Source organism: Solea senegalensis, linkage group LG20 (assembly GCF_019176455.1).
Source record: "Solea senegalensis isolate Sse05_10M linkage group LG20, IFAPA_SoseM_1, whole genome shotgun sequence".
NCBI classification, from domain to species: domain Eukaryota; kingdom Metazoa; phylum Chordata; class Actinopteri; order Pleuronectiformes; family Soleidae; genus Solea; species Solea senegalensis.
Genome location: NC_058039.1, coordinates 17,209,029 through 17,234,540, shown reverse-complemented (window position 1 = coordinate 17,234,540; position 25,512 = coordinate 17,209,029). Strand labels below are relative to the sequence as shown.

Sequence of the window (25,512 nt, the reverse complement as noted above, 5' to 3'; positions counted from 1 at the left end):
GCGAGTGCAGATTTTGCCAAGGACATGACTTTTCCTCGGTTAAGGTGGCTGACACTGCACGGTTTAGTCGCTGAGAGGACGGAGAAAGTAACTGCGTGTAGGGGAATCAAAGGTGTGTCACAGTGGTAGAAGGTGGATTTAATATTGTTTTATATTTGTTTAAATCTAAAATTTAGCTTTAAGTTATTCTGAAAATGAATATTCCACCCTGAGAAGGAAGCTTCAATTGAGGGAATCCTATGACACATTTCTAAATAGTTCCAATGGAAAAGTCTGGAATAATAAATGACTATAATGACATTTATTTAGTTCCCAAAAAATATATTCTTTAAAGACAAATTCATATCCTGTATTTACAAATTTTTCATGGTTTCCATTCACAACAGAAAAAGAAAGAAAGAGAAAGAAATGAAGCGTAAGAGACATAAAAAGAGAGAGATACAAGCAAATCTGTGACAAAAACCATCGACTGTCTGTCCGTCGTCTCTTTTTTTGCAAATAGAAGCTAAACAGCAATACTATGACAGGTGGTCCTGGCAAAAATAGCCTTTTGTTAAACAGTTCTCCATTAAATAAAGTTATTATTTTCTTTTATCTTTGTCTTCTCATAATGTTGTTGTCAGAGCTCGATGTGATGTCGTTGTTCCACTGTGAGGTCTGAGGAAAGAGAAGGAGAAATCATTTCAATTAGTGTGAAGAATATTTAAGTATTCGTATTTCTATCAATAAATAATTAGCCATATGTGTCTTAAAGTAAAAAAATATTAATTAAAGATTAAAGTAAACACTTTAAATTAAAAAGAAACCATGGCTAAATTGTTTTTATGTCTTTTCACCCTTCACTTCATTCATGATGTTGCTATCAGCGTTTTCTTTGACATACATTAGGTGAGGAGGAGGAGGAGGAGGGGCGTGAATAAATGGCGGCAGATTATTTAAATGACATAGGTGGCGATAACTCAGCGTTGCAGGCGAAGGGGTTTGTGAGGGTGGGGGGTCGCTGGTGCCTGACGAGGCGTTAAAGTGGTGGAGACTCAATCACATGATTTATGTGCTGAGATTGCGCCTCTGTGCGCGCGCGCTGCACAGTCAGGTGTATAAGAGTGTTTACCTCTCTCTCACTTTTAGGGTTCATTTGGCAGAAGACGGTGCGGGGGGATGCGTTGATGGCATCGATAATGTCAGGTGTTTCAATTGATTTCAGATGCGCGAGGTTTAGTTCTACCTGTCAGCGATCAGCTGGAAGTGGGACTTGAGGGAATCCGGCCTGTGGTCGCTCTCTTCGTCTGGAATGAGGAAGAAAAAGAAAATATACAATTAGTACACGAGTGAGAAATATTATTGTTAATAGTGTTAATTCACATGTTTTTGTTCTGCAGATAACTGTGATTTGATAATGTATATAAACGTTTCTCCATGAGGCCAACACTCACTAACTGTAGCCGAGGCCGCGTAAAGCGTCAATACTCTTATACTTTGTTTTTTAATCCTGAATGCAGATTACGGCCAAAATCTTGTTTTTTCTTCCTCAGATTATAACCTACATCCCTTGAAATTTTCTTCCAAATCCGTGTCTTACTTTTGGAATTATGATGCTCGAAAATGCAGACAAACGAAAATATAACTTCCTAAATAGTAAGTATATAAATAAATAAATAAACAACAGCTGTTTGATTTTAATTCAGTCCATACCATCTCTTTTTGGACTGAAGCTCCCCGACGACTCTATATCACTGTCATCCTCCGTCCCTGACATTCCCGGGCCCACCGCTGCCGCCGCCGCCGCCGGTCGTGCGTCATGACGCGCCGCCGCCGGCACTGCCCCGTGGAGCGGAAGGTGTCCGGCGGGCGCCCCGCCACCGAGGAACGACCTCATGTTCAAAAGCGAGTTGGCGTTCAGAAAAGCCGCGTTGGCCCAGTTGTGCAGCTTGCCAATTTGGCATGTATATATCCCATGTCCGGGGAGTAAGGCCGGGTGGCCCGCGGAGGCCAAAGCCGGGTGATGCGCATGGCTCGCGGAGGAGAGTTTATGGGAGCTGTCCGGGGCCGTGGCCGTCTCAGCCAAGGACCAGATTTTGGGTTTGCTCTGTGCGGGTCTCTGGTACTCCTGTCTGCCGGGTGAATGATCCACTGCGAGTTTGACAACAGGCGATTTATTGAGAGAAATGCCCGTTTCCACAGGAAGCGTCCTGCCGCTCCCCGCGCTCCTCGCCTCAGAGGCCTGCTCCCGGGCGGACAGGCCCGCCTCAGCCTCCGCCTCTGCCTCTGCCTCCGCGTCCTCCTCTGCCTCCACTCTGTCGGGACTCTGCTGGCCGTCCGCCCGCTGCTCCTCGGGTCTCTCGATATCCACAGTTTCCAAATCGATCTCCTCGTCTTCGTCTTCGTTGTCGCTGCCGTTCTTTCCCGGCTCGTCCTCGTTGTCGCTGCTGAAGATGCGGCCGTCCCGGTCCTCGGCGCTGCGGCCCCAGGTCACCTTGTTCTCCTTCTTCAGGCGCCTGCGTGCGTTGGCGAACCACGTCGACACCTGTGAACGAATGGAAACACGGTTGTTTATTTATCTTTAGTTTAACTTATTATAGGTCGAATGTGTGAAGACACAGTGGAAAACGGTGTTTAAATTAAATTAAAGTTCCTTGTTTCTTGTCAATTTTCATAGTTTGTTATTATGCGTGAAAAGAAGAGACATTTGACTGGAGAAGTCACTGATAAACTGTAATTAATGCTGTAAGTGACAAGTGTGGACATGATCTTTTTAAAAACAAGTGAAGATGGACATAGATCTGTCAGTCATTTTCCCTTCATCTGATAAAATAGAACAATTTAATAATAACATGAAAAACTTTAACACTTCAGCTCTGTTGTGTCTGTAGTGGTTTTTAAATAAATAACTTGATAATGAACTTTAGCATGGGAAAAACACATGTGGATAGATTTCTCACACACTCTATCACACACACACACCTGTGTGAGTGTCATCCTGGTGATGATGGCCAGCATGATCTTCTCGCCTTTGGTCGGGTACGGGTTCTTCTGGTGCTCCTGCAGCCAGGCCTTCAGGGTGCTGGTGGTCTCCCTCGTGGCCGTCTTGGCCCTGGACGGGTCTCCATACGGATACTGTCCGTACGGATAGAAGCCCTGTGCGGCGTGGACAGGCAGCGAGGCGGCGTGTGAGCCCGGACTGTCCTTCAGCTCGTACTGAGAGCCCTGGAAATGGGATTGCAGATGGAGGTGGCAACTTGTTGAGAAGCTTATTCTTATTAAAGTTATTTCCTCTTAAAGTTCAGAAGAAAATCACAACAATAATGTGGATTTGTTAAGTACAAAAAAGTTTATCAAAGTTTTAGTATCTGACACCAAAACGCTCCTTTCCACACAAAAATAATAAATTCAATTTGTATTACAATTATTTTATAGTTTCTAAAACTTAATATTTAAAATGACATTTAAGTGTATTTGTTGGGTTAAGTTCAACTTTATTGGGGGGGCCACATTAATCAGAAATACAAACTTTAAAAAGAAAAACAATGTTTGGATGGGATTTAGTTTAGATAACAGTTAAGTATTTAATTTTAGTCTAAACATAAAAATATAGAATATGCTACATGTAAATAATAGAATTTAATCAGTTTAAGCTTTTAAACAATTTCCCCCCTCTCCTTTAATAAAGAATTGAATTTTCTCATTAATACACTACACCAGGCCTAAATAATCCTTTTTATTTACATTATTTACAGATAATTAAAACGTCAAAATCTATCTAAAATTTATAAAGTCTTATTCTGTGTTTCAGATCATGATTTACTGTCATATTTATTCTCATATCTCATATTTGTGCAGATTGCAATGTGCAGTTATTATTATTAATATAATAATTGATGGCATGCATCTGTGGATATAACTCAGTTATTCTCTGACAGTAAAGACACAAAGATCAGGCAGTGTGGTGAACACCTCAGCTCACTCAAACAAGCATCAACTCTCACCATCTGGGAAATGAGGGCGAGGTCTGTGGCTCCGCTATACGGCAAAAAGGCACTGTAGTTGCGCGCCACCCACGGGCTTCCGTACATCCCCAGCATGGAGCCCACGGCGGCGGCGGTGGCGGCGGTGGAACACACGCCGCCCTCGGCGCCTCCTTCCCGGGCAGAGGCCGGCCGCTCGCCCCCGTACACCTCCTGAGAGGCGGCGCTGAGGAACTGAGGATATCCCAGCTGAGGGAAAGACATGTCCAGAGAAAAGGCGCACAGTAATAAGTCGATCCAAAAGTCGCACCGCAGCAGCAAGAGGAGGCAGAAAAAAAAAATAAAAAAAAATAAAAAAGAAAGAGGGGAAAAAAGTAGGAATCCTCAAAATGACAGAGAAGAGGGGGAGGATGAAGGTCTGAATCACAAGAGTCCCCCTCTTTCTTTTTGGGAAGTGTTCAGCTTCTCTCCACTGACCCGGAGTTTTGTCAGTCAGAGCCGCAGTTTGGCACCTCTAGTGTGGAGTGATGCGTGTGTCTGGCCGCGGGAGCTTCTGGATGTGGAGCTGAGTGACTGATTGGCAGCCTACTTAAGCACCAAGCTCCTCCTATGCCCGGGGCAGGCGATTAGTGCATTGGTTAGCCCAGGTCGTGTGTGTGTATGTGTGTTTGTGCGTGCGCGCACATGTGTGTGTGTGTGTGTGTGTGTGTGTGTGTGTACTCGTTTTTATTACCTCTTTAAGACCTTTTTCTAGTTTAAACACGGACTCGTTTCTCTGGTTAAAGTTAGGAATAAGATGTGGACTGTAGTTAAACTGAGGTTAACTTGTTATGATTAAGGTTTGAAAAGGCAGAGCAAGTTATTATATCGTATTATATTATATTATATTATATTATATTATATCTGTGTTCTTGTATGGTCCTCACATCTTTTAAGGGCTTTTTAGGGGTTAGTTGTGAAGCTTAAGGTTAGGGTAAGGGGTTATAGGGAATGTTAATTATGTTGATGAGGGTCCTCACTACGAATGCTGCGTAAACTTGTGTGTGTGTGTGTGTTCATTTGCGTTTTGTGGTCAGTTTTGCTGAATTTGACAAATGTGGCGCTGCTATTTTTTTTTTATTGTTGCATAGCAACAGTTGCAAGAAATTCAGCTTTTGTATGAAGTGTAACAAAATACAAATGGCATGAAACGACAGAAAAGAATAATAATACTATAAACAAATGTTGCACTTGTCTCATGGTTCTCTCCTCGCTTTGACAGCTGATCCGCCGGGTATGTCGGGACTTCCTGGTCGGCAGATGGGCCGGCAGGCATCGATATGGTCGGACAGATCTGCGAGGAATGTCCGTGATTATCGACGGAAGTCAGTGAAGGGACACTGGAGGTAAAGAGATGAGCAGAGATATGAGGCGCGCGCGCGCACACACACACACACACACAGGAGCTGGTGGAGTGGAAAATGGCAGATGTTTGCAGAGAGAATGGAGAACTCTGTGTGCTGCTGGAGATGAAGTCTCGAGTTAGGGTTAGAGAAGGAGAAGACAGAGAGGAGAAATAAAAAAAACATATTTCCAAGTGTAAACCTGAGACTGAAAAGAAAATCTATTATTTTAATGAGAGGAAACTGTAGGAAATTGAGTCTGATACATGAAAGATGCAGATTGATGTTTCCTTATTGATAGACTGAACTATCAAAAAGGCAGCCTGGCTTCAATCTGCTCCTTTGAACACACACATGCACGCACACACACACACACACACACACACACACACACACGCACTCCATCTCACACACACTCAGGCAACAGTGCTAATGAGGTTCAGCACCCTGCGCCCTGCTCAGTGGCCCTGTGGCCCTCCTGGGTTCCTTCAGAGGTTAGCTGTGTAATTACTCCATCCCCATAAATACAGATTCATCATTTCACACTGGAGCCCCTGATGAGCCTGGCTGAGCAGGGAGATGGAGGAGAGAGAGAGAGAGAGAGAGAGAGAGAGGGGGAGACAGAGACAGAGGGAAGGGGAGGATGGTGTGGTGGTGGAGCAGTGGAGGGAGGGAATCTAATGATTTAATTACAGTGCTCAAACCCCACTCTGGCTAAGTGACGGTCCTCTCTTCTCTCCATCCCCTTCCCTCCTCAGCACTGGCACCAAGAGGGCTTTACTCATGAATCTCAAAGCTGTTTTCCTAAACACATATTATGACGAGCATACTGCTGCTGCTGCTGCTGCTGCTTTGTGCATGTGTGTGTGTGTGTGAGGGAGGGAGGGAGGGGGAGAGAGAGAGAGAGAGGATGCTTAATCTCTATGGCATTTTAAATGGCATTCATGGAGAGCGGCTCTATCCTCATTGCCAAGGTAAATGGAGCCAAGGGACTCTCCATTTCAGCTCGATAAAAGAGCAATGTTAAAGACCCTCACCATTTCTCTCTCCCTCTTTCTGTCCTCCTCCCTCTCTCTCTCTCCCCCTCCCTCCTCCCTGTGTCTCATTTCTCACTCAAAATTAATGTTTTTCTCATGACTGTGGAGGGAAAGGAGACATATCCACCATCTAATAGGATAATATAGCCCCATTCAACGCCACCCACTCCTTCCCTCCTCCCTCCCTCTCTCCTCCCTCTCTCTCTTTCTCTCTCTCTCCCTCTCTCTCTGCCTTTGTAGCTGCCTGATTTCCATAGTGTCTCTGTGGAGAGGCAGTTAATGAATTCCTCTGAGCTGGAGAAAGGGGGAGAATGGTTTGGCGGTTTAGAGAGAGAAAGAGGCAGGGATAGGGGGGAGGAAGGCTTTGAGCTATGCCATTCAACTTCACAGCCTCGGCCTGCTTGTGCATTCACTGCATGTGTGTGTGTGTGTGTGTGTGTGTGTGTGTGCAGTGCGTGCGTGTGTCTTTTAACATGAACCTGCTAAGACTACCAAATATTTAGACTGGCCTCAGACCTCTTTTTATGGCGATGGTGTATTGAGGGATCTCAGGAGGCAGCTTGACTCTATTTGAATCCCATTCCCTGCTATTAGCTCGGCCCAGACAAAGGAATAACTTACCGCAGGAAACATTCGAATAAAGTCCCACAATCCACTCGCAATGGCCATTTCCTCCTGGGTAATTTGCAGTGAGGTAGGACACACAGTAACATCATAAAGCTGATTCTCTTTGTGTGTGTGTGTGTGTGTGTGTGTTCGTGTGCTAACGCCTCGACAAAGGCGCGACGATAAGAGTGATTCAATAACGATTAAATAATTGGATGATTGGGCATTCACAGAGAGCTCGTGAGAGGACTCACCTCTGATACAACGCCACGTTCTCAACAGTGGTTTAAAAATACATGACACTTCTTGTAATGATTCTTCAGCAACATTTAATGTGAAGAAGACTTAGAATCTCAAGGTGTTTGTCGTCTTTGCAGAAGTTTGTTGGAAGGTTGCTGTGATGGTTCCAAGATAAGACATTATAAGTCATCTTTTAATGTCTCTCAAATCACTCAAATTTAACTTAAATCACTGTCTTCCATATTATTTAAGTGCCCAAATAATAATAATGCTGGACTCGTTGTGTCAATGCTTGATGGTAGATAGGTCTGACATGTGGTACTATAGAGGTGGCTTTTACGGTAACGGGGGAGTACAACCTTTCCTGGGAGCTGCATGTCTTGAGTTTAAGGCGGATGAATAAATGTGGTTTGATTGGGCTGCACCTTCGGATATAGTTTCATAGCGTGACTTGATTGGCTGACAGTCACCTCTGCCGCGCACAGTGCAAGCAAAACAAGAAATGCTGTTGAATTTGCTTTATTCAAAGTGACAGTCACTGTCCACAAGGTGCAAAAAGTCTAACATAGCAACATTTACTGGTGAAGTTGCAGCTGAATATCAACAGCCTTTAATCGTGCATAATATGTAATGGATTTGACAAAGATTGTGAAATCAAAGGTCAAATTTTCTAATTTATTTACTGCAGTAAATAAAAACATGGTGAGTCTCAGTCTTCAACTAATGCAAACTTTGACCATCAACATTTGTGTGGTTGACCCTGACGTCGCTCCACAAAACCTTAACAAGTCTTAATCTTGACAAGTATTATCATCTTGATTGATTGATTGATTGAACTTTATTTTGAACATGTTAAGAAATGCGTGGCATGACATTTTGCAACTGGAAGTTCAGGGTTCAACTGTCAATCACACTGGCTTCCACTCAAATGTGCTGCACTTCATCGTCTATGTTGCTCTGAAATTTGACATCATGTTCTACTGAATTCGACCTTTTCTTAGGAAAATGTTTGCTGGCTTTATAAATCAAGGGGAAAGTAGGCTAACAGGATCATTTTGCCACCAGTGGGTTTAAACATACCTTCCAACGTTGGTGTGAAAGAGCCTTTAGCTGAAGCTCATTTTCCACCGTTACTCTCAGGCCTCTTGGACGTGAACGTGACAGGACACTCACTTTTATGGCTCGTGTTAATCCATGTGTTATTATCTCTGATGACGTCATGTGAATTCTCATTTTTCCCCCCCGTGATTTTTCGCATGCAAGACGACAGTTCAGAGGTGTTAACATTACAGCGCAATGAGCAATATTTATTACATGTTTCTAAAGTCAGTCCATTTTTACTGCTCAAAGAAAATAAGAAACAGCAAAGTTATCTCACTCTCCTGCCACAAGTTGTCACGCCATCATTTTTTCTCTGGCTAAATGAATGTCTGTCTTTTCTTTGGCTGTGTGATCGGTTCCAGGATGTGGAAGATTGAGAGAGAGAGAGAGAGGGAGAGAGAGAGAGACAAAGAAAAATACCTGTCCTCACCTACTTGACAGCAAAGATAAGCAGTGATAGATTCCACTCTGACCTGATGTTAAAGCTGATCACTGTGATGCAGAACAGATAAGCCTGCCAGCCTCCGATAATACACTTTTTTTATTATTATTATCATCACTCAGTAACACTTTTATTTAATTTCCATGATGTTTGACAGCACAGGAGATGTCATTCATGCTCTTAATGGCTTATGTCACCCAGTATCTCTCTATAGCAACGTGACCTGACAGCCACTTGCCCGGAGATGGATCCTGCTGCTTGAACATTTTGACCCAGAGGGGAAACACAACACAAAGAGCCTATCATTAGCAATTAATGGGTTCCCCCAGCATTTGTTTGTTAATAACTGCTTTAGAAATCTAATGGGACTCATTTACCGTGGATGGCACTGTTAACAAACCCTGACCTCCAGCAAAGGTCACTTTGAATTGCCACAAAATGGAACTGTGTTGTCTTTTTCTTGCCTTTTTTTTTTTTTGCTGACTGTGGCTGTGGAGTGGCCGTTAAATACAGTTCCATCATTCCCCATAGAGAGAACGATGAAAACAAGCGATGTTCAACAAGATTGCTGACTGGGAAAAAAAAGGTGAATTCCCACCTCCTCCTCTTTACAGAAAGACTTAGCAGGGGGCTTTTCTCATGGCCACGGATCTGATTGTTTTCTAAACGGATTATTAACTCTTTTGTTACAGTAGGGGTCACTTTAATGCTTCTTAGGGCCCATTAGCATTGCTTTAAAGAGCACACACACACACACGCACACACACACACACACACACAGATTGCTGTGTTCTAGGATTTGGTGTTTCTTGTCTTTGTTGTTCACAGTGGGAGCGGAATGATACCGTTATAATGCTGTTAAAGACAATACCTCAACTTAAAAGGGGAGTGTGAGGGATGGGGTCTATGTGTGTGTGTGTGTGGGTCGTGATGAAAAGCTATCCTTAGGAAGACTAGTAAGCTTAATGCAATAGTGCTGACTTCACTGGATACCTCAAAGAGAAGTGGCATTAACACAGTCCTCAAAGTCTTTGACTCAGATGAGGATCGGCACAATCTTTACTTCAGGCCTGATAGAGATGACAAAGATGTAGAATTTACCAACATATCGTATCGTATTAGTCTGATTAAAACAAGACTTTTGAAGTACATTTTAACATGTTAGTCTGACTGAAATAGAACTAAATAGTCAGACTAACACACCCACATGATGCAACTGGGAATGGAGTTGCTACAGCATGTTTATGTTGAGTTGAACTCAAACTGTTCGATAATTCCCGCCCGTGGGCTTTGACCTGGAAGTAATAAAAGAAGCCAGTACACAGAAGTAGAAGAAGAAGAAGAAGACAACAGATGAGGAGAACACACATAAAACCAGTGTTTTCACTGATGAGGAGAGCCAAATTATGCTCTTAAGAAGTTAAACATTTGAAGTCAATGGAAAGACACTGAATGGCACATGCTAACACCATACATCATGTTTCCATTGTGGTACAGTTCGGTTTGGTACCGCAACTGGAACGGTGTGACGACAGTGAACGCGACACAGCAGTCAACAACACGAAGGACAACAAAGGAGGACATCCAGCAGCTTTTATTTCCCCCCTGCTCGGTTTGTGGCCGTTTGTCTCAACAAGACAAAGTTAAGTTTTGAAGAGAAGAGAAGAGAAAGCGGGCGTTGATCTGTCGCCCCAATCAGTTGACTCTGCGTGGGTCTAGCTCCACCCGTACCGTACCGTTACTATGGTACACCCCGAGGGAAGGTTACCGAAAACTGGAACGGTTGGGGCCGGTTATTTTGGTACTTTTCCTAAGAGAAAGCGGGCGTCGAAGTAGAATCACCGGTGGCAAGGGAGTGACGCTTTTCTGTCGCCCCAATCAGCTGACTGTTGTGCGGGGAGCCAGTCTAGCTCCACCCGGACCACATGGCACTATTTTACAGTGGTTCCCCCAAGGGAAGGGTGCCAAAAATGGAACAGTTGTGGCTGGTTATTTTGGTACTTTTCCTAATGGAAATGCAAAATAAAATGCATTGTACCAAACAGAATGGTTCGGTACAGAGTTAGTTGCTAGTGCTAGTGGGGCAAGAACAGTTTTCCAATGACAGTTTTAACTGTACTCACTAAGTAATTGTTTTGTGTTTTTTTTTTACCTATGCAGTGTTTATGCTCAGCTAATAGGAGCTAATCAAAGCAGAGGCAAGTTACCCTTGGGAAAATCAAAGATACTCAGCTGAGGTCAAAGCATCACAGGGGCCACAGAGCAACTAAGGTGTTTGCTCCGTGGCTCATATTGACCATATGAATGTGATGTGGGTGGTGGTGGCGGCGGAGGGGCCCAGGAGACCCATGGCTCCTGGTTGGGTGCCTCCCCTAGCTTTGAGCTGCTGTTCAAGGCAGAAGGATAAAGAGGGTATCCCTTACAGGCCTGACCTCCAACTCCCCCCCTCCTTCCATCAGACTGAGGGTCAAGGGTCAGATCAATTGGCTCCCTGTGGCCCACTGTCTGCTACACGACTTAATCACCCATTAACTGTAAGTGAGAGGGACAAGGAGAGGGTATGTGTGTGCCCTTTTCAACTAAATGAAGCCTTATCCCCACAGAAACAAAAAAATGTCTTTAACCACAGGAAAAAAAATGCTCTAAACACTGTAGTACATATGCCGGGCCTTTATGTGGCACTGTAACATAGATATGTATATAAATACACCAAAAACAGAGAAGGAGACATGTACAAATTGTTTCAAAATAAATCTTTATGAGAATAACTATACATTACAAAGTATGTAATCATAGGGGGACGAAGGAAAGAAAATAAGTCATCATAAATCAAATAGACCAAACAATCTCCAGACACCAGAGGATGAAGAAGATGATGACATGTGTATATAATGTTACACAGCTGTTATGGCATCCACATTTCTTTACTAATTACAACACACTGTATGCACAGTTGTCATTACAGTTTACAGTTTGTTAGTCAACCGTGTGAAACCTGCGAGAAACAGTGACTATTTCACTGCTATGCACTGATCTGTAGACATGTAATGATTGTTTGAGAAGATAATGGTCCTTACAAAATACATTTGAAAGTGCAGTTAATTTGTGTGAGAACCTAATTTCTATTGAACATAGTTGGCGCAAGGTGTTCAAAGATGTCTCGAAAACAACCAACATCCACATGTCTTCTGTATTTAATATGCAGAAATTGGATTTTATAGTTTATCAGGTATTTGCAAATGAAATTGTGTGGGTTTGAACTTCAGTCATGTTAGCCAACCTGCTACCTTGGAGTTGTATTTTTTTACCCAACCACTTTAAGTCCAAACTTAGTCGGACTAGCATACGTGGATAATGTGATTCACAGTCCGATTAGTCGGACTGGAGTCGGACCGAGTGTTGTGCACACGCACCAAAATGTCCTCCTTGGTCTTTGACCTGGAAGTAGAAGGAGACGACCTATAATGCTGTGTTTTCCGTTGCTTCGGACAAACACCACGAGAGCCGCGCTCCATCTAATTTGTATCACGATTAAAATGCACGACAGGTGCGTCACATACAGAGCCACAGCACGATCCATCTCGCCGTCCGCTGTTGGTATTTCTGTGACGTGAAGGTCGTATAGAGAGGTACAGCGCCACCTACGGAGGCGGAGTCAGACGTACTTGGTCTCTGCAAAGTGTCCGGTTGCCTGCATGTCGTAGTCGGACTATGGACTTAGCTCGATTAAACTGTGCGTGTAAACGTACTGAGTTGCAAGAAAGTCTGTCATGGCCTATATGGCAATTGGTTGAATGCTGTTATTCAAAATCTTATTATTATTATTCTTTTAATTCCTTGTGCTGCCCATATTGACACATTGTGTAGTGCTGTCAGTAAATTGCAAATGCAAGAAAAAAGTTCAGGGTATAAATCCTGTTGTTAATACACAGATCTGCATGAACTGGACAGTTTAATGCAGAAATCCACTGTGACGTGTGAGAACTTTCCACCTCTGACATTGGATATCATGACTTATGTTCACTGATATTCACCCTCAGTATCCATATCCTTGTCACATCTATTTGCACACTACCTGGATAAACACGAGCTAGAGTAAAGCAAACAGATAATATGAACTTGAGCTAACAGCAGAGATGTGCTGGCATTCTTTGTTTTTTTTTTTCCATCTTTTTTTTCTCAGTTTAGTTTAGTTTACTTTCTGGCTTTGAGCACAAGTCATTTGGGTGTGTTTCCTGCTCCTAAGCTCTATCAACTTCCTCCTAAACCTTACGCTCCCTTGAAACATCTCCACCCTGCAATGAGTCTGACCCACAGAAATGTCTGCCTGGAAAATAAATATAGAAAAAATTGCCAGTTTTTCCTTTGCACAGTACAATTAGCCGTTGTTCGTATTAGTGTTTGACCACTTTGTTCTCAGATTTTGCAAAATCTGGCGATAAAAAAAAAAAAACGCGCAATGTCCAATTGAGATTGTACATATAGAAAAGGGACATCATTTCTCAACTAATTCTCAATTTACAAGTCTTTGCATTTAATTTAATCTGAGCACCTGGTGTCTGGTCGGCGCCTTCCCGATCAAAATCCACTGGCGCATTTTTTATTTGTTCAGAATAAGCAGAAGAAGATGAAGAGGAGGAGGAAATGGGTGTTTAACATGATAGCCTTCACACATATACAGCACTTAATCATAAAAAAAATAAATAACGATGACAAAGAGTCTGGTTGCTGTGTGATTGACAGGCGCTCTCTCCCCTTGTATTCCATTAAAAACCATTAGTAAAATACACAAATGACGATGGAAACACACGAGGCTCTGAAGTGGCTGAGTGCATGTATGGATGCACACAGTTAACAGAAGGCCAGACTGTCACATATCGGTGCAAAGACTCAATAACAGAGCGTGTGTTGCCGCTGCTGTCTGTCAAGCCTTTGAGAGGCAACAGTGGAGGTGGGGTGCGCGCATTCCTCACAGCGGCTCCATGTGGCTCGGCCAATTAGCAGCTGAGTGGTTTGTTTAAGTCCAGGCGATGATGAGATGTTGTGCTGGGAGGCAGCCCAGTTCATTAAGCACACTGTTGTCTCTGGTTTACTCAGCTTGCCGGCTTTAACAGCCTCTCAGCGCTTATTTACCCGCCGCAAATATGACAGACTGCATGTCTATTTGAGCGTCTGTTTGTGTGAGTGTGAGTGTGCATGTGTGGAGGTGATGGGGAGGAGGAGGAGGAGGAGGAGAGTTTCTGTGCATCTGTGATTTAAGATACAGTATGTACAGAAGGGGCTGGGACACAAACCCTGTACGATGTGCGCTTCAACACAAAACTCTAAAACATTCTCCCACAAAGTAAATCTCCGCACACCACGCTCTGTGACAGCGCCAGTGAAAGTGTGTGGTGTGTTCCGCGAGGCTTAAAGGTGATTTAAAACTTAAACGAGATACTTTTCATGCTATATATAAAAAAGAAAAAAGGTGTAACACAAAATAATATTCATCTTATTGGGAAATTCTGCAAAATACAGGGATTGTGACTAATGCTAATGTTATTTTTTTAAACAAAAATTAGATTTAATTTGAGGTTGCAAGGGAGCATTTGAATAAGAAACTAAACTAATCTATTTTATTTAACTTCATTTATTTAATGAAAGAAAAATAATAAACATAGTAACATTATATTAGGGCTGCTTTATATCACCTTTTGAGACTCACACTTGTGTGTTTTGCAGTTTTCTTCTTTTACCGATGTCCAGTCCAGTGATTTTGACCAGTATTGGACCAACACTGATGTTGTATCAGCATTAATATTCAGTTGAGGAGAGACGCCACAACACAGTCACATTTAATATGTTATTAACTGATTCATTAGTATTACATCCAATCATGATGACCAATAACTGCTGTTTTATTGTTTTTTTATTATATTTATTATTTTCTATATTTTCTAAAATGTATGCTAAGACTTTATATTAAGGGACACATTCACCATTAACTAGGAGCTTACTATATAAGTAGCATACTAGCCCTTTATTAGTAATCATTAAGCACATATTAACACCTTAATCAGGTAAAATTCATGTTGTAGTAGAGATATAGAATAAGGTTATGTAGAATAAGGTGTTAATATGTGCTTGATAATTACTTATAAATGACTAGTATTCTACTTATGCCTGTTAGTAAGTACCTAGTTAATGGTGAATATGTGTATCTTAATATAAAGTGTGACCAAATGTATTATTCTTTCATTTACAGGTGGTGTTTTACCTTTAACATCCTGATTTCAAGCTGTTAGTCTTTTGCCTTTGACTCCATATTGATCCATCCATTCTTTAACTGTATTGACTCAACCTTGACGATCAGGAGGGAGGAGAGAGGGATGGGGGGAGAGAAGAGGAAGAGGCAGAGGCAAGCTGGACAGGTTACCACCTATGAAGTGTGGTTAAAGAATTTAGCACGACTCATTTTCTGCTCTTATAAACGTCTCTTTTTAAAAAAGTGTCCACATTAGCCTGAAGAAACATTACTGCTCCTCTCTGTTTTTACTCCCACTTCACCCAAACTGCTGGGACGTTAGTGCCAAGACATTTTTGGGGGAGTTTTATCTACGGCGAGCAAACGGATAGAGACGTTCTCTCGTTTTCTCCTCAAGTTACGGATCATTTATTTTGCTGATTTTGGCTCTGAAAAGAAGAAGACATGGCCTTATTCTACTTAAGCGACATACAATATTTAAGTCCAGTATTCCATCACTATTCCATGTGAGGCTGTGACAAAGCTTAGAGGGACAGTGCAGGTTCTGTGAAGTGTGTATTGACATTTTTCTGACCTCCATGATAAGTTTGTAAATTGCTCACTCCCCCTCGCACCAAAGTCCACAGAAGAAATCAGCGATTTCCCATCACAGCACGCAGGAGTCGCAGGTCCACCGCTGCCTCCGTCACTTAATTCAAACAACTTTTCTTGTAAATTCTGTGTTTGAAATCCTTTTGTTGGAGTTCACTGAAGTGCCACAAACTTGCCAAACAAGGCAGCAGAGGGTCAGCGGCTCCTGCATGCTTCACATGTTGATATTTTCTATGGACTTTGGTGCGGGAGCGTGAGCGGTTTAAACACTTGAGATCCCAGCAAGAGAAAGTCTAAAAAAGTGCAGACTTGGTTGTTTGAACACCACAAACATGATTGTGCATCATTTAAATGTATCTATATTTTATTAGTTTTCTTACTCCAACACATATGGAGCCGATCAGCGCAGACACTGAGTCCTAATCAATGTGACTAATGTCTCCTTTCACCACGTAGACAAATATTAGTCTGATGGCAGCGGCTCTCGTGCAAATCATACCTGCACCCCTCTTTGTTTTCTCATGCAACATAATTATGTGTGTCAACCACACACATAGGCTACAATATATACATATATATATATACTTAAGACCTGCAGAGGATATTGACCTTATTATAATGAGAGCCCGGCCCACTCTACGCTTACTGATAAAACAGTAAGTTAAACTGAATCAGCCACTTGACTCTCAGTGCAACACTCGCATCCTTTCTCCTGCTCAAACAAAGAGTGATTATGGGGGGGGAGAGAGGGTGAGAGAGAGAGAGAGGCCAGCCATGTGTCCTTTTTTTTCATTTTCTTCTCCTCTGCCTAAATTTTTTTGAAGGGCGGTTTATTCAAGATGTCACAGCTGCATGCGTCTGAGCCGGCGCATTTAGGAAGGTCGTGGCTTCTCTGACCGTTGTGTGCGTGTGTGTGTGTGTGTGTGTGTGTGTGTGTGTGTGTGTGTGTCTGGTTCTTAAGGCAGTAATGCAGTGGGCGATGACAGATCATTCCGCAAAGACGAGGGCAATTACTTCAACCATGACAGATTGCCTCAGCAGAACTGAGTTTAGGATAAAACCTCTCTCTCCCTCCCTCCCTCCCTCTCTCTCTCTCTCTCTCCTTTTCCTCCTCTTTACCCTCACCCCTCCTCTTCCCCTTGTTCAATAAGGAATCTTGTGGTTTTCCTAGCTAATGACTTCCTCCTCAGTGATGCACCATTGTGTGTGTGTGTGTGTGTGTGTGTGCGCGTGCGTGTGTGTGTGTGAGCAGGGGGTGACAGTACCATCTGTCTGGCTGCTGAAGCCCTTGCCCCTGCCCAGCTGGTGGGCACTGAGTAATGGGAGAGGACTTCCTCATCTTGTCCCCCTGAGACACACACACACACACATTAGTATGCAACACCTACTGTCAAGAGTGAGCGAGGGAATAAGAGACAGAGAGTGTGTGTTTTTTTCTCCCCACACCCCTCCCATCCCTGTTTGAGCGTTGAAACCTGAGCAACTATGGGTGTCAAGTGATGAGAATCCAATCCTGTGAGTCTAGAGAAATTGGCGCGTGTGTGTGTGTGTGCGACGTCGTTCTCCTCCATGTGTGTGAGTGACAGTTTGAGGCATGCAAATGAGCTTCTAGTCTCCAACCACTGGATTTCTTATTGAATGAGAGGCGAAGAAAGGTGAGGAGAAGAAGGAGGAGGAGGAAACGAGTGATATAACCTCTGACAAAAACATGTAATATCACATTATGAGCCTGGAAATAAATATCTGCACCGCTGATGGAACTTCATGTTCTGAGTTCCTTGTGTGGTCAGGGCCAAGTTCAAGGTGACGACACCTTCTTTATACATATGTACACATATATGTTTATTTCTATGTCATTTGTTGGACTAATGAATCAAATATATCAAACAAAACCTTTTAAAAACCGAGCGTATCTCTGACGACGCGTAGTCACGTGACGTTTTGTAACGGTTTCTGAAAAGCTGAGATTTTGCACGTCAAAGCCAACGTGTAGTTATTACGGTAATTTCAGAGAACACCTGTACATAGTTTCCTCTTTTTTGTCATTTTTTTGTGTTTTTTTGCACATTGAGAGGCAAAGAAAACATTGAGAAACTTAAAAGATGAGATCGTACATAAGTTTTACACTGTTCCAATTTCAAATTTAACACACAAAATCTGTTGTGTCGAGTTACAACTGCAGTATTTTTCTTCATTTTAAAGTTATTATGGAAAAATGGGCAAAAGCACTTAGTTAAAGGACATTCTCTGGTCCAGGGGAAGATTTTGAGGGTTAGGTGTTTTTCATGTTGATACTTTATCAACACTGATTCAACACTGCAACATGTCGCAGCAAAATCAACAACAATATTCACTGTGTTATTTTGTCAACAGATACATTTCTGCATCAGGTTTTCCATTAAAACTTTAAAAGTTCTCACTCCTGTGTTATAGAATACGTTTCCTGAGCAACATCTGCAAACAAACATTAAAGACTCATATTAGTATATTATCCTCACTATGACTAATTCTTGTTTGTTGCACCTTCCCTGTAAAATAAAACATATTTTAGTTATTTTTTTGCATTATATGCTGCTTCATATTTAACCCAATAATCAGAGTACAGCAGAAAACCATCACCTGCTTACATGAAGTCTAGTTTATCATCTATCACATAAATCACACAGATTAAAGCGAGCCCACCCAGCCGTTCTCATAGTTCCCATCAAATGTGAGATATCTCAGGATTATAATCCACTTTATTTTTGCCACTATTTGTTTTAATGGCTGAAGTTTGTCTCCCACACAGAAAACCACAGCACACCCAAGAACCCCTGCTGCCTCTATCAGTAAGTTCAGCTGTAATATCTCATAACGCTGGTGTTTGAAATCCACCTTATGGATAAACCTAAGTGTCACATAAATGAGATGATTTTTCTTTTTTTTTCTTTCTTCTGTTTCAAGTCAGAAAAGGCTTCTTTTTTGCCTTTTTTAACCCTAACATTTGTCAGGAATAACTGACAAAGATGCTGATTCACCAGCTTCCTGCAATGTTGCAGGTGAAATTACCGTAATAACCATATGTTCGCTTTGACGTGCAACTTCTCAGTTTTCAGAAACCGTTGGAATTTTTCCGATCACACAAACGTTGCGTAATTCTGGCCGTGCAACTTCTGCGATACGCTCGGAGTTAAAGGGTTCATGGCATGAAGAAGTGTTGAGCATATTGTTAAGATATCTTAAGACTTAAGACTTAAGACTTAAGACATGCATGTGCCACACTCTTACCAAAGTGACAAAGATATCATGAACTCATGCAGGTGTGGATTTACTGACGCTGTGAAACACGAAAACACAAACACAGGTGGAAAAAAAGAAAAGAAAAGGTGAGGCTGGAATTAAACGTGTCTGTTTGCCATTTGACAGGCGACGTTCTGATTTAGACTCCAACGCGGCTGATTAACGATGTTTCTTTATCTCCAAGCTGGCTTCAGGCGCTGGTTTGGATCTGCTGTGTGTGTGTCGGCCCACTGAGTGTGATAGTATCCCACACTGTGGCAAAAATACCTTCTCTTTCTAAATCTCTCTCTCTCTCTCTCTCTCTCTGTCTGTGTGTGTTACCCTTCCCTTTCCTCACATGCTGCCCAGCTCTCTCTCTCTCTCTCTCTCTCCCTCCTCCACCAACCTTTTCTGTCTCAGTATCTCTCTCTGGCTTCTCCCCCGCTCTGTTTCTTTCTCCTTTCAAGCATGGAATCATTTAATTATCGCCTATAGCTCTTTTGGCAGGCTGTTGAATGCCCACCTCTCAAAGCCTGGAGGAAACAATTTACCCTGGGATATCACACACACACACACACACACACACACACGCTCTCACTCACACACTTCAAGGAGGGGATTTATTACAGCAGGACCATCCACAGTTCAATTTCAGTTGGAGGAAATATTTTACGGGGAGGGAAAAGAAAAAAATAAAGACATTAGGAAAATGTTTACCCAGTGCTTGGATGCTGGGTCCATTCTGCATGGATCCTGTGTGTGTGTGTGTGTGTGTTTTATTCACAGATAAGGGTTGTGTTTGAGGCAACAGTTTGTGTGTGTGTGGGAATACAGCCTGTGTGAGGTAATGATTAAATGTCGTAAAGCATTTAAAGCGTTTAACTCCCCATTATGGGAACAGTAGGAGGTGATTAATTTAGGACTCTTGCTTAGTTATGTGTGTGCGTGTGTGTGCGCACACACATGTGTCAGTTGTTGGACCCCTATGGGAGGAAGAAACCACATCACCTATCCCTATAGAGCTGGAGAGGGCGAACAAAACACAGCAAGCAGGAGCAGGGAGGGACGACAGGAGAAGAGGGGGGGAAACAACTGGGATCCATTGAGATGGAATTAATGGCCCATCTCATATTGTCAGCATTGTTATTGTGTGTGGGGCTCCAGTGGGAGGAGAACCCTTTAAAATGATGTCTGCCCGAGCAAAAAAGAGCCCTAAAAGTGAAGACACAGGGCAGTGACGGGGTTGAAAGGAAGGAGAGGGGACGGAGGCTGTAAATCTTCGACAGAACTCTCACTTCATTACAGAGTGATCAGAGACGAGGCAGGGCCGGACAAAGGGCCTTAGTGTTGATGGCCAGCTCCTTCAGTGTTACACCAGGGTCAGCTCTTTAACTCGCAGGCAATGAATAACCAGGCTTTCAGCCGAGACAATGGCCGGCCAGCTTTCCCCAGCTCTGGGAAGCACCTGCCTATTGTTGAGGAGCTGAACCGGGGAAGTCACCAGTCTGTAGGAACGCCGAGGAGTTTAAAGACACGACAGATGACTGGACTAAAGGAGCTGCGGTGATTTAAGGTGTGTGTGTGTGTGTGTGTGTGTGTGTGTGTGCCTGCAAACCTGGAGGTCAAGAGTAGTCCATCATCACCATGTCATTAAAGATTAAAGTGGAGCCGTGCATACAAGGAGCCACAAGAATTTATTGTTGTGTGTGTGTGTGTGTGTGTGTGTGTGTGTGTGTGTGTGTGATGTCGCTGCTGCACAAACGCCAAACGGGACAAAAAAAACCACACAAGTGAATCGGCTCCTTTTTTTGGGGGCCAATCAGTCACCACTTGGTCCACTCTTCAAAATGCAAATGACTCAAACTTTTTTGACCACTTCTTTACGCCGCGTCAACAGTGATGCGAATAAACTGCGTGAAAGACGCTCTCTGTTCATATGACATAAATAAATAAATAAATGACGTCATGGGTGGAGTCAACATCGAACGATGATGAGCTGGTGCGGGGGCGGGGTTTATACTTTCTCACTTTAGCTTCAGGATCACATCTGTCAGACAGATTGAATATTTGAGGAAGGTCCCTGTTTGTCTGTAAGCGGTCAAAGCTGTGCACATTAGTTTATCTTGCATACTGATTTAGTAAGTCTGTACTCTAAAATCCATAGAATGTCTCTGCTCTGCCCTCGCTGATGTGAACCCAAAAAAAAAGTGCTCAAAAGGGCTTTGAAAGTGCGGTGCATGTATTTTTAAATATAAACAAATGTCTGTTAGATTCAAACCAATGTTAAATAAGTTCACAAAATACTGATTAAGTCAAGTAGGGGTTTACATTTCATGTCGCTTGGCTACATTCCTGCACTGCACACAGGATGTGATTCATTCTATGTCAAATACAGATGGAGGCAACGGCAATATGCTAACAGGTTGGAGGTAAATTCTGCAGCTCAACAGACCTCAGTAACCTCAGAGTTCAGTGTTGAAGACGAGTGCTTTGATGACTGTGGTGCGTCTCCCACTTAATTCAATGGAATTCTGGCCTCAAACCTTTGTCTGTGATAAAAGACGAAGCTGCCTCTTTAAAACGGGTAAATAAAAAGAGACAGTGGAGTTCACACACTGTGTTCTCTGTGCTGACGGATGGACACCTGCCCGTCGTTCACACGGTGATATTTACCAGAGGTGTGGTGCTGATTAAATACTACAGCACACACGGTGTGACTATCACGTGACCACTGTTTCCTCCCTCACCATCCATCCATCCATCCATCGTCTACCACTTTATCCTCCACATGAGGGTCGCGGGACCCTGGACAGGTCACCAGTCCCTCACAGGATTTAGAGTGTCCACTTTCATTTGATAACAAGTTAAACCTGACAAGTTTGATCATATTGACAATATATATATATAAACGCAGTCAGCCAAAGTCGTATTTGACCGTAAACAACACAAGTTGTTTTTACTGACTTGTGCTGAAGAGAAAAAGCAGTGCGGATCGTCTAATTGGCGAGGCTATTAAAAATGTAGCCGAGCCTTTAAGTTGTAGCAGGCATTGTGGGAAAACCTTCAGCATCTGGGGGCCCATGTCAAGGGCTAATGTGTGCGGGGCCCCTATACCTCTCCATAAAAGACATAAAAAGAGGAAACAAACGGATTGAAGATGGTTGGCACCAATAATGGTGTATTTCTCTGACGCTGACATTAAGGCACTATGTGCATTTTTAAAAATTCCCTACATTAAAACTTAAATACACCATTTGTGGTATATATATACATATATATGTATATGTATATATATATATATACATATCTATGTATATGTATATGTATATATATATATATATACATATGTGTATATATATATATATATATATATATACATATATATATATACATATGTGTTATACATATCTTGTCTTATATATAATTGTCCTCCCAAAATTCAATACTTCAGTCGTGTTTCAATCATGGTACAGTTTGGTTTGGAACAGTACGCCCTCGCTGAGGTCTAGTCGTCCTAGTTTGGGGTTGGACTGGAAGAGAAGCTCTGGGAGATCCTGCAGTTTCTGTTCACGCGCAGCCTGAGGTCTTGGAAGACCTGATTTGGTTGTCCTCCAGATGAAGAATCCGTAGGTTCTTGAGGCCAGAGAAGTGATTCTGGTGCTGTTGTTTCTGTTCAAATCTTGGTTAGAAGCCATGGTCTTCTAACCAAGACCATGGCTTGCATTTCGACTGAGAACAGAACCTTTGCTTGGTAGGTTGCGAGTGCGCGGTGGTTGACTGAACCTTTCAGAACCGAGATACGTAGCGTGACGCTGTGCCGGTGCACCGACAACGGACAACAACCGAGGATGTCCAGCAGCTGGTTTTCTTTATTACTGCTGGGTTTGTCAAACTTTGTTTGTGAACAGACAAAAACTAGAAAGGACAAAACTAGAAAACTTGGGTTGCAAGGGAATCATGATTTTCTGTCACCCAATCAGCTGACTGTTGTGGGTCTAGCTCCACCCAAAGTACCATTACCCGCTTACTCTTGTACCCCGAGGGTACATTTCTTTACGTTCAGAGAGAATTGATATAAGAATCAGTTGCCAAATGAGCATTTTACTGTGTCTCAATCCAGGGGCTGCATCCTTCAGAGTCTGCATTGGAAGGCCACGACGAGACTGTCCTACTTTGAAGGCCGACACGTGCGTCCTTCTGTCCTGGAACAACAAAGGCTTCAACGGGTGGATCTTCACACTGACATTCACCAACCATCTGAGGCGTATACCTGTGGGTAAGTAACAGACTTCAGGTCAGCAGCTAACACGTAACACACGTGTTCGACAAACACGGAGCCTTACAACTTAATTCTTTGTTCAAATATTGACTTATTACATCACATAAGTAATCTGAACTCTTTCCAACTGTTGGAACTGTTGCTAGTTTGTTGCCAGGGGTGGAGAAGCTGGTGAATTTGAATAGTTAAATGACGGCCATCATGAGTTGGGTCGGTGGCCCCCGGATTGGGACACAGCTGCCGTGACAATACTCCATTGTTTTGTTTTTTTTGTTGCATTTAGTGATTATTGGAAGTGCCTTCAAAAGATATTTAAATGTACATCTCAGCTTGACAATGTGAACAGCAAACATTCTACTTCCTCACTTGCAGAGAGAGAGAAAGGTGGAGGTGTGGGGTCACACCTACATTATAATATTTACGCCGCTCTCCCACACAGACTTCAGTGCGTCTGCTTCCAAGCACACGTCCCTCTGACTGATTGACTGCACACCACAGTATTACCTCTTCACACCTGACTTCATCCACTATCTTAGACACACAGTCTTAAAAAATCTATTACTTTTGCCAACAGCTGTGGGTTCATTTAATTTGTCTCCCCTATGCAAATGCCGCACGCGCGTGTGTGTGTGTGTGCGCGTGCGTGCATGCGTGTGTGTGTGGGATTCCTGCTGAAATTTGATGACTGAAACATTTGACAAACGGGTGGATGCACACACACAATTACTTCGCCCCTCACCGGTGCCGGGGATGAAAAAATAATTTCCGAGTGCACACAGTCACACACACGGAGCAGCTGTCTGAGGCAGGCAGGGTCAAACGGTGGTTAATTAGTCCCGTCACCTGCTCGGGTCATCACACCTTCAGCTCAGCCCGACTGAATAATAATCTTGCAATATTAACACTGTCACGTCGGCTGAGGTGTTGGAGTGAACCTGTTGTTGATATAATACATTACAACCTGCCATCTCTTCCCTGACACTCTCTCTTTCTATCGCTCGCTCTCTTCTCTGTTTCTCCAGCTGAGGGCCACCAGAAACTGTCACTTAGCACTAATGACTGCCACGACGATGTGTGTGACAGGTCTCCTCTCCCCGTCTCCAACCCCGTAGCATCGTCGCATGTGATTCCTCAGCTCTTTCCCTTTCCGATACCTGCCGCTTGCTTTCTGTAAATTATATCAAATGTGAAACACTGCCGTAGCGGTCTGTCACACTGTGAAAAAAAATCCTGGGTTTTTGAAATCTATTCTCTGAAATGTGTCTCATTAGCTCAGTCTGTCTGCACAATTTTCACCAATGGGAGTTAATGATGCGTCGCGAGCGTTCTCAGGTTAGGGAAAGGTAGATTGCGGCATCAAAGCGTGTGCCAGGAGGCGTTTTAGTGTTTGTTTCTCTGGATGAGTCCCTCTGTATGGAAAACAGGCAGGTGCTTCACGGACACAGGGAGGAGCGGGAATGATTTCCCATCTGGCTGTACCGCAGAGAGATAACAGGACTGTCTCATCCGAGGTGCAGTGCTTCTCCCTGCACTGGAAACCTTTTAATGGAGCGGAAAAAAATGCCAGAAAAGTCCACGGTGGATTTCCCATTTCCAGCCATTTCCCATCAGCCCGTGGCTCCATGTCTTTCCAGAGTGGTTTTCCCATCTTTTTTTTTTTTTTTTTTTCTTAAATCCCAAATCTGCCATTATCTTGTTTAAACAAAAGCAACAAATGAGAGTGTTTCTTTAATGCAGACGTATCGTTAATAAAGCCACACTTGCTAAGTACACACAGACATAGCGGGGATAGAGGGCTGGATAAACGCCAGCCAAGCCTCATTAGTTTCTCGCTGCTTTTCTGGAAAGACAGGCAGAGTGAGGCAGGAGAGAGGGGAGCGGTGGGTGGGTGGGTGGGTGAGGGGGGGGGGAGGTTAGATAAGCAGAGGGGAGTTGAAAGAGAGTGAGAGGAGACAGAAGGAGAGGAAACCCAGGTCTGTGAGGGGCGGCAGCGAGGCAGAGCCCGGCACGGTGACCTGTTGGATTAAGACTATTAGAAACCCATCTGGGACTGCTTGACCACTTCACTGGTGGATCCTCCCCCAGCAGCCGCTCAGCTGACCTCTACCGACACAATACACCCCTGGGACGTGCACAATGCCACACACACACACACACACGCTCCCGAGGAGATGATGAAATCCTTCATGTCAGCACTGAATTGGTGAATGTTACATCTATGACAGATGGAGAAAGTGACCCACGAGTCACGTCAAGCTCACTTTGTCATTCCGTATAATGGTTTAATAGACAAGAGCCACTTCTACATAACCTGGCCTTATTTAAACGATTAAACAATGATATTACAGTGAATAAATCACCCATAAG

The 25,512-nt window shown here is 43.2% G+C and overlaps 1 protein-coding gene and 1 long non-coding RNA gene across 2 annotated transcripts in view; one reads left to right on the top strand and one right to left on the bottom strand.

Annotated features, from left to right (window-relative positions):
* Positions 1-286: 286 nt before the first annotated feature.
* On the bottom strand, positions 287-4,541 carry irx1b (iroquois homeobox 1b). The gene is made up of 5 exons (XM_044052124.1): positions 3,984-4,541; positions 2,962-3,204; positions 1,693-2,524; positions 1,226-1,286; positions 287-657 (listed from the first exon to the last, which is right to left on the bottom strand). Exons 1-5 carry the CDS (start codon positions 4,224-4,226, stop codon positions 606-608), a joined length of 1,431 nt encoding a protein of 476 aa, XP_043908059.1. The 5' UTR covers positions 4,227-4,541; the 3' UTR covers positions 287-605.
* A 691-nt stretch (positions 4,542-5,232) lies between these two features.
* LOC122786846 overlaps positions 5,233-25,512 on the top strand; it is a 77,250-nt gene continuing 56,970 nt past the window's right edge. The window contains exons 1-2 of the long non-coding RNA XR_006362487.1: positions 5,233-5,347; positions 22,987-23,142. This is a non-coding gene — a long non-coding RNA (uncharacterized LOC122786846). The remainder of the gene's footprint in view (positions 5,348-22,986; positions 23,143-25,512) is intronic.

Excerpts from the sequence above, each read along its gene's own strand:
- irx1b (XM_044052124.1), bottom strand. The coding sequence starts at position 4,226 with ATGTCTTTCCCTCAGCTGGGATATCCTCAGTTCCTCAGCGCCGCCTCT. Across the intron at positions 3,205-3,983 it reads TCGCCCTCATTTCCCAGATG|GGCTCTCAGTACGAGCTGAA; the intron begins GTGAGAGTTGAT and ends TCCCATTTCCAG. Across the intron at positions 2,525-2,961 it reads CCAGGATGACACTCACACAG|GTGTCGACGTGGTTCGCCAA; the intron begins GTGTGTGTGTGT and ends ATTCGTTCACAG.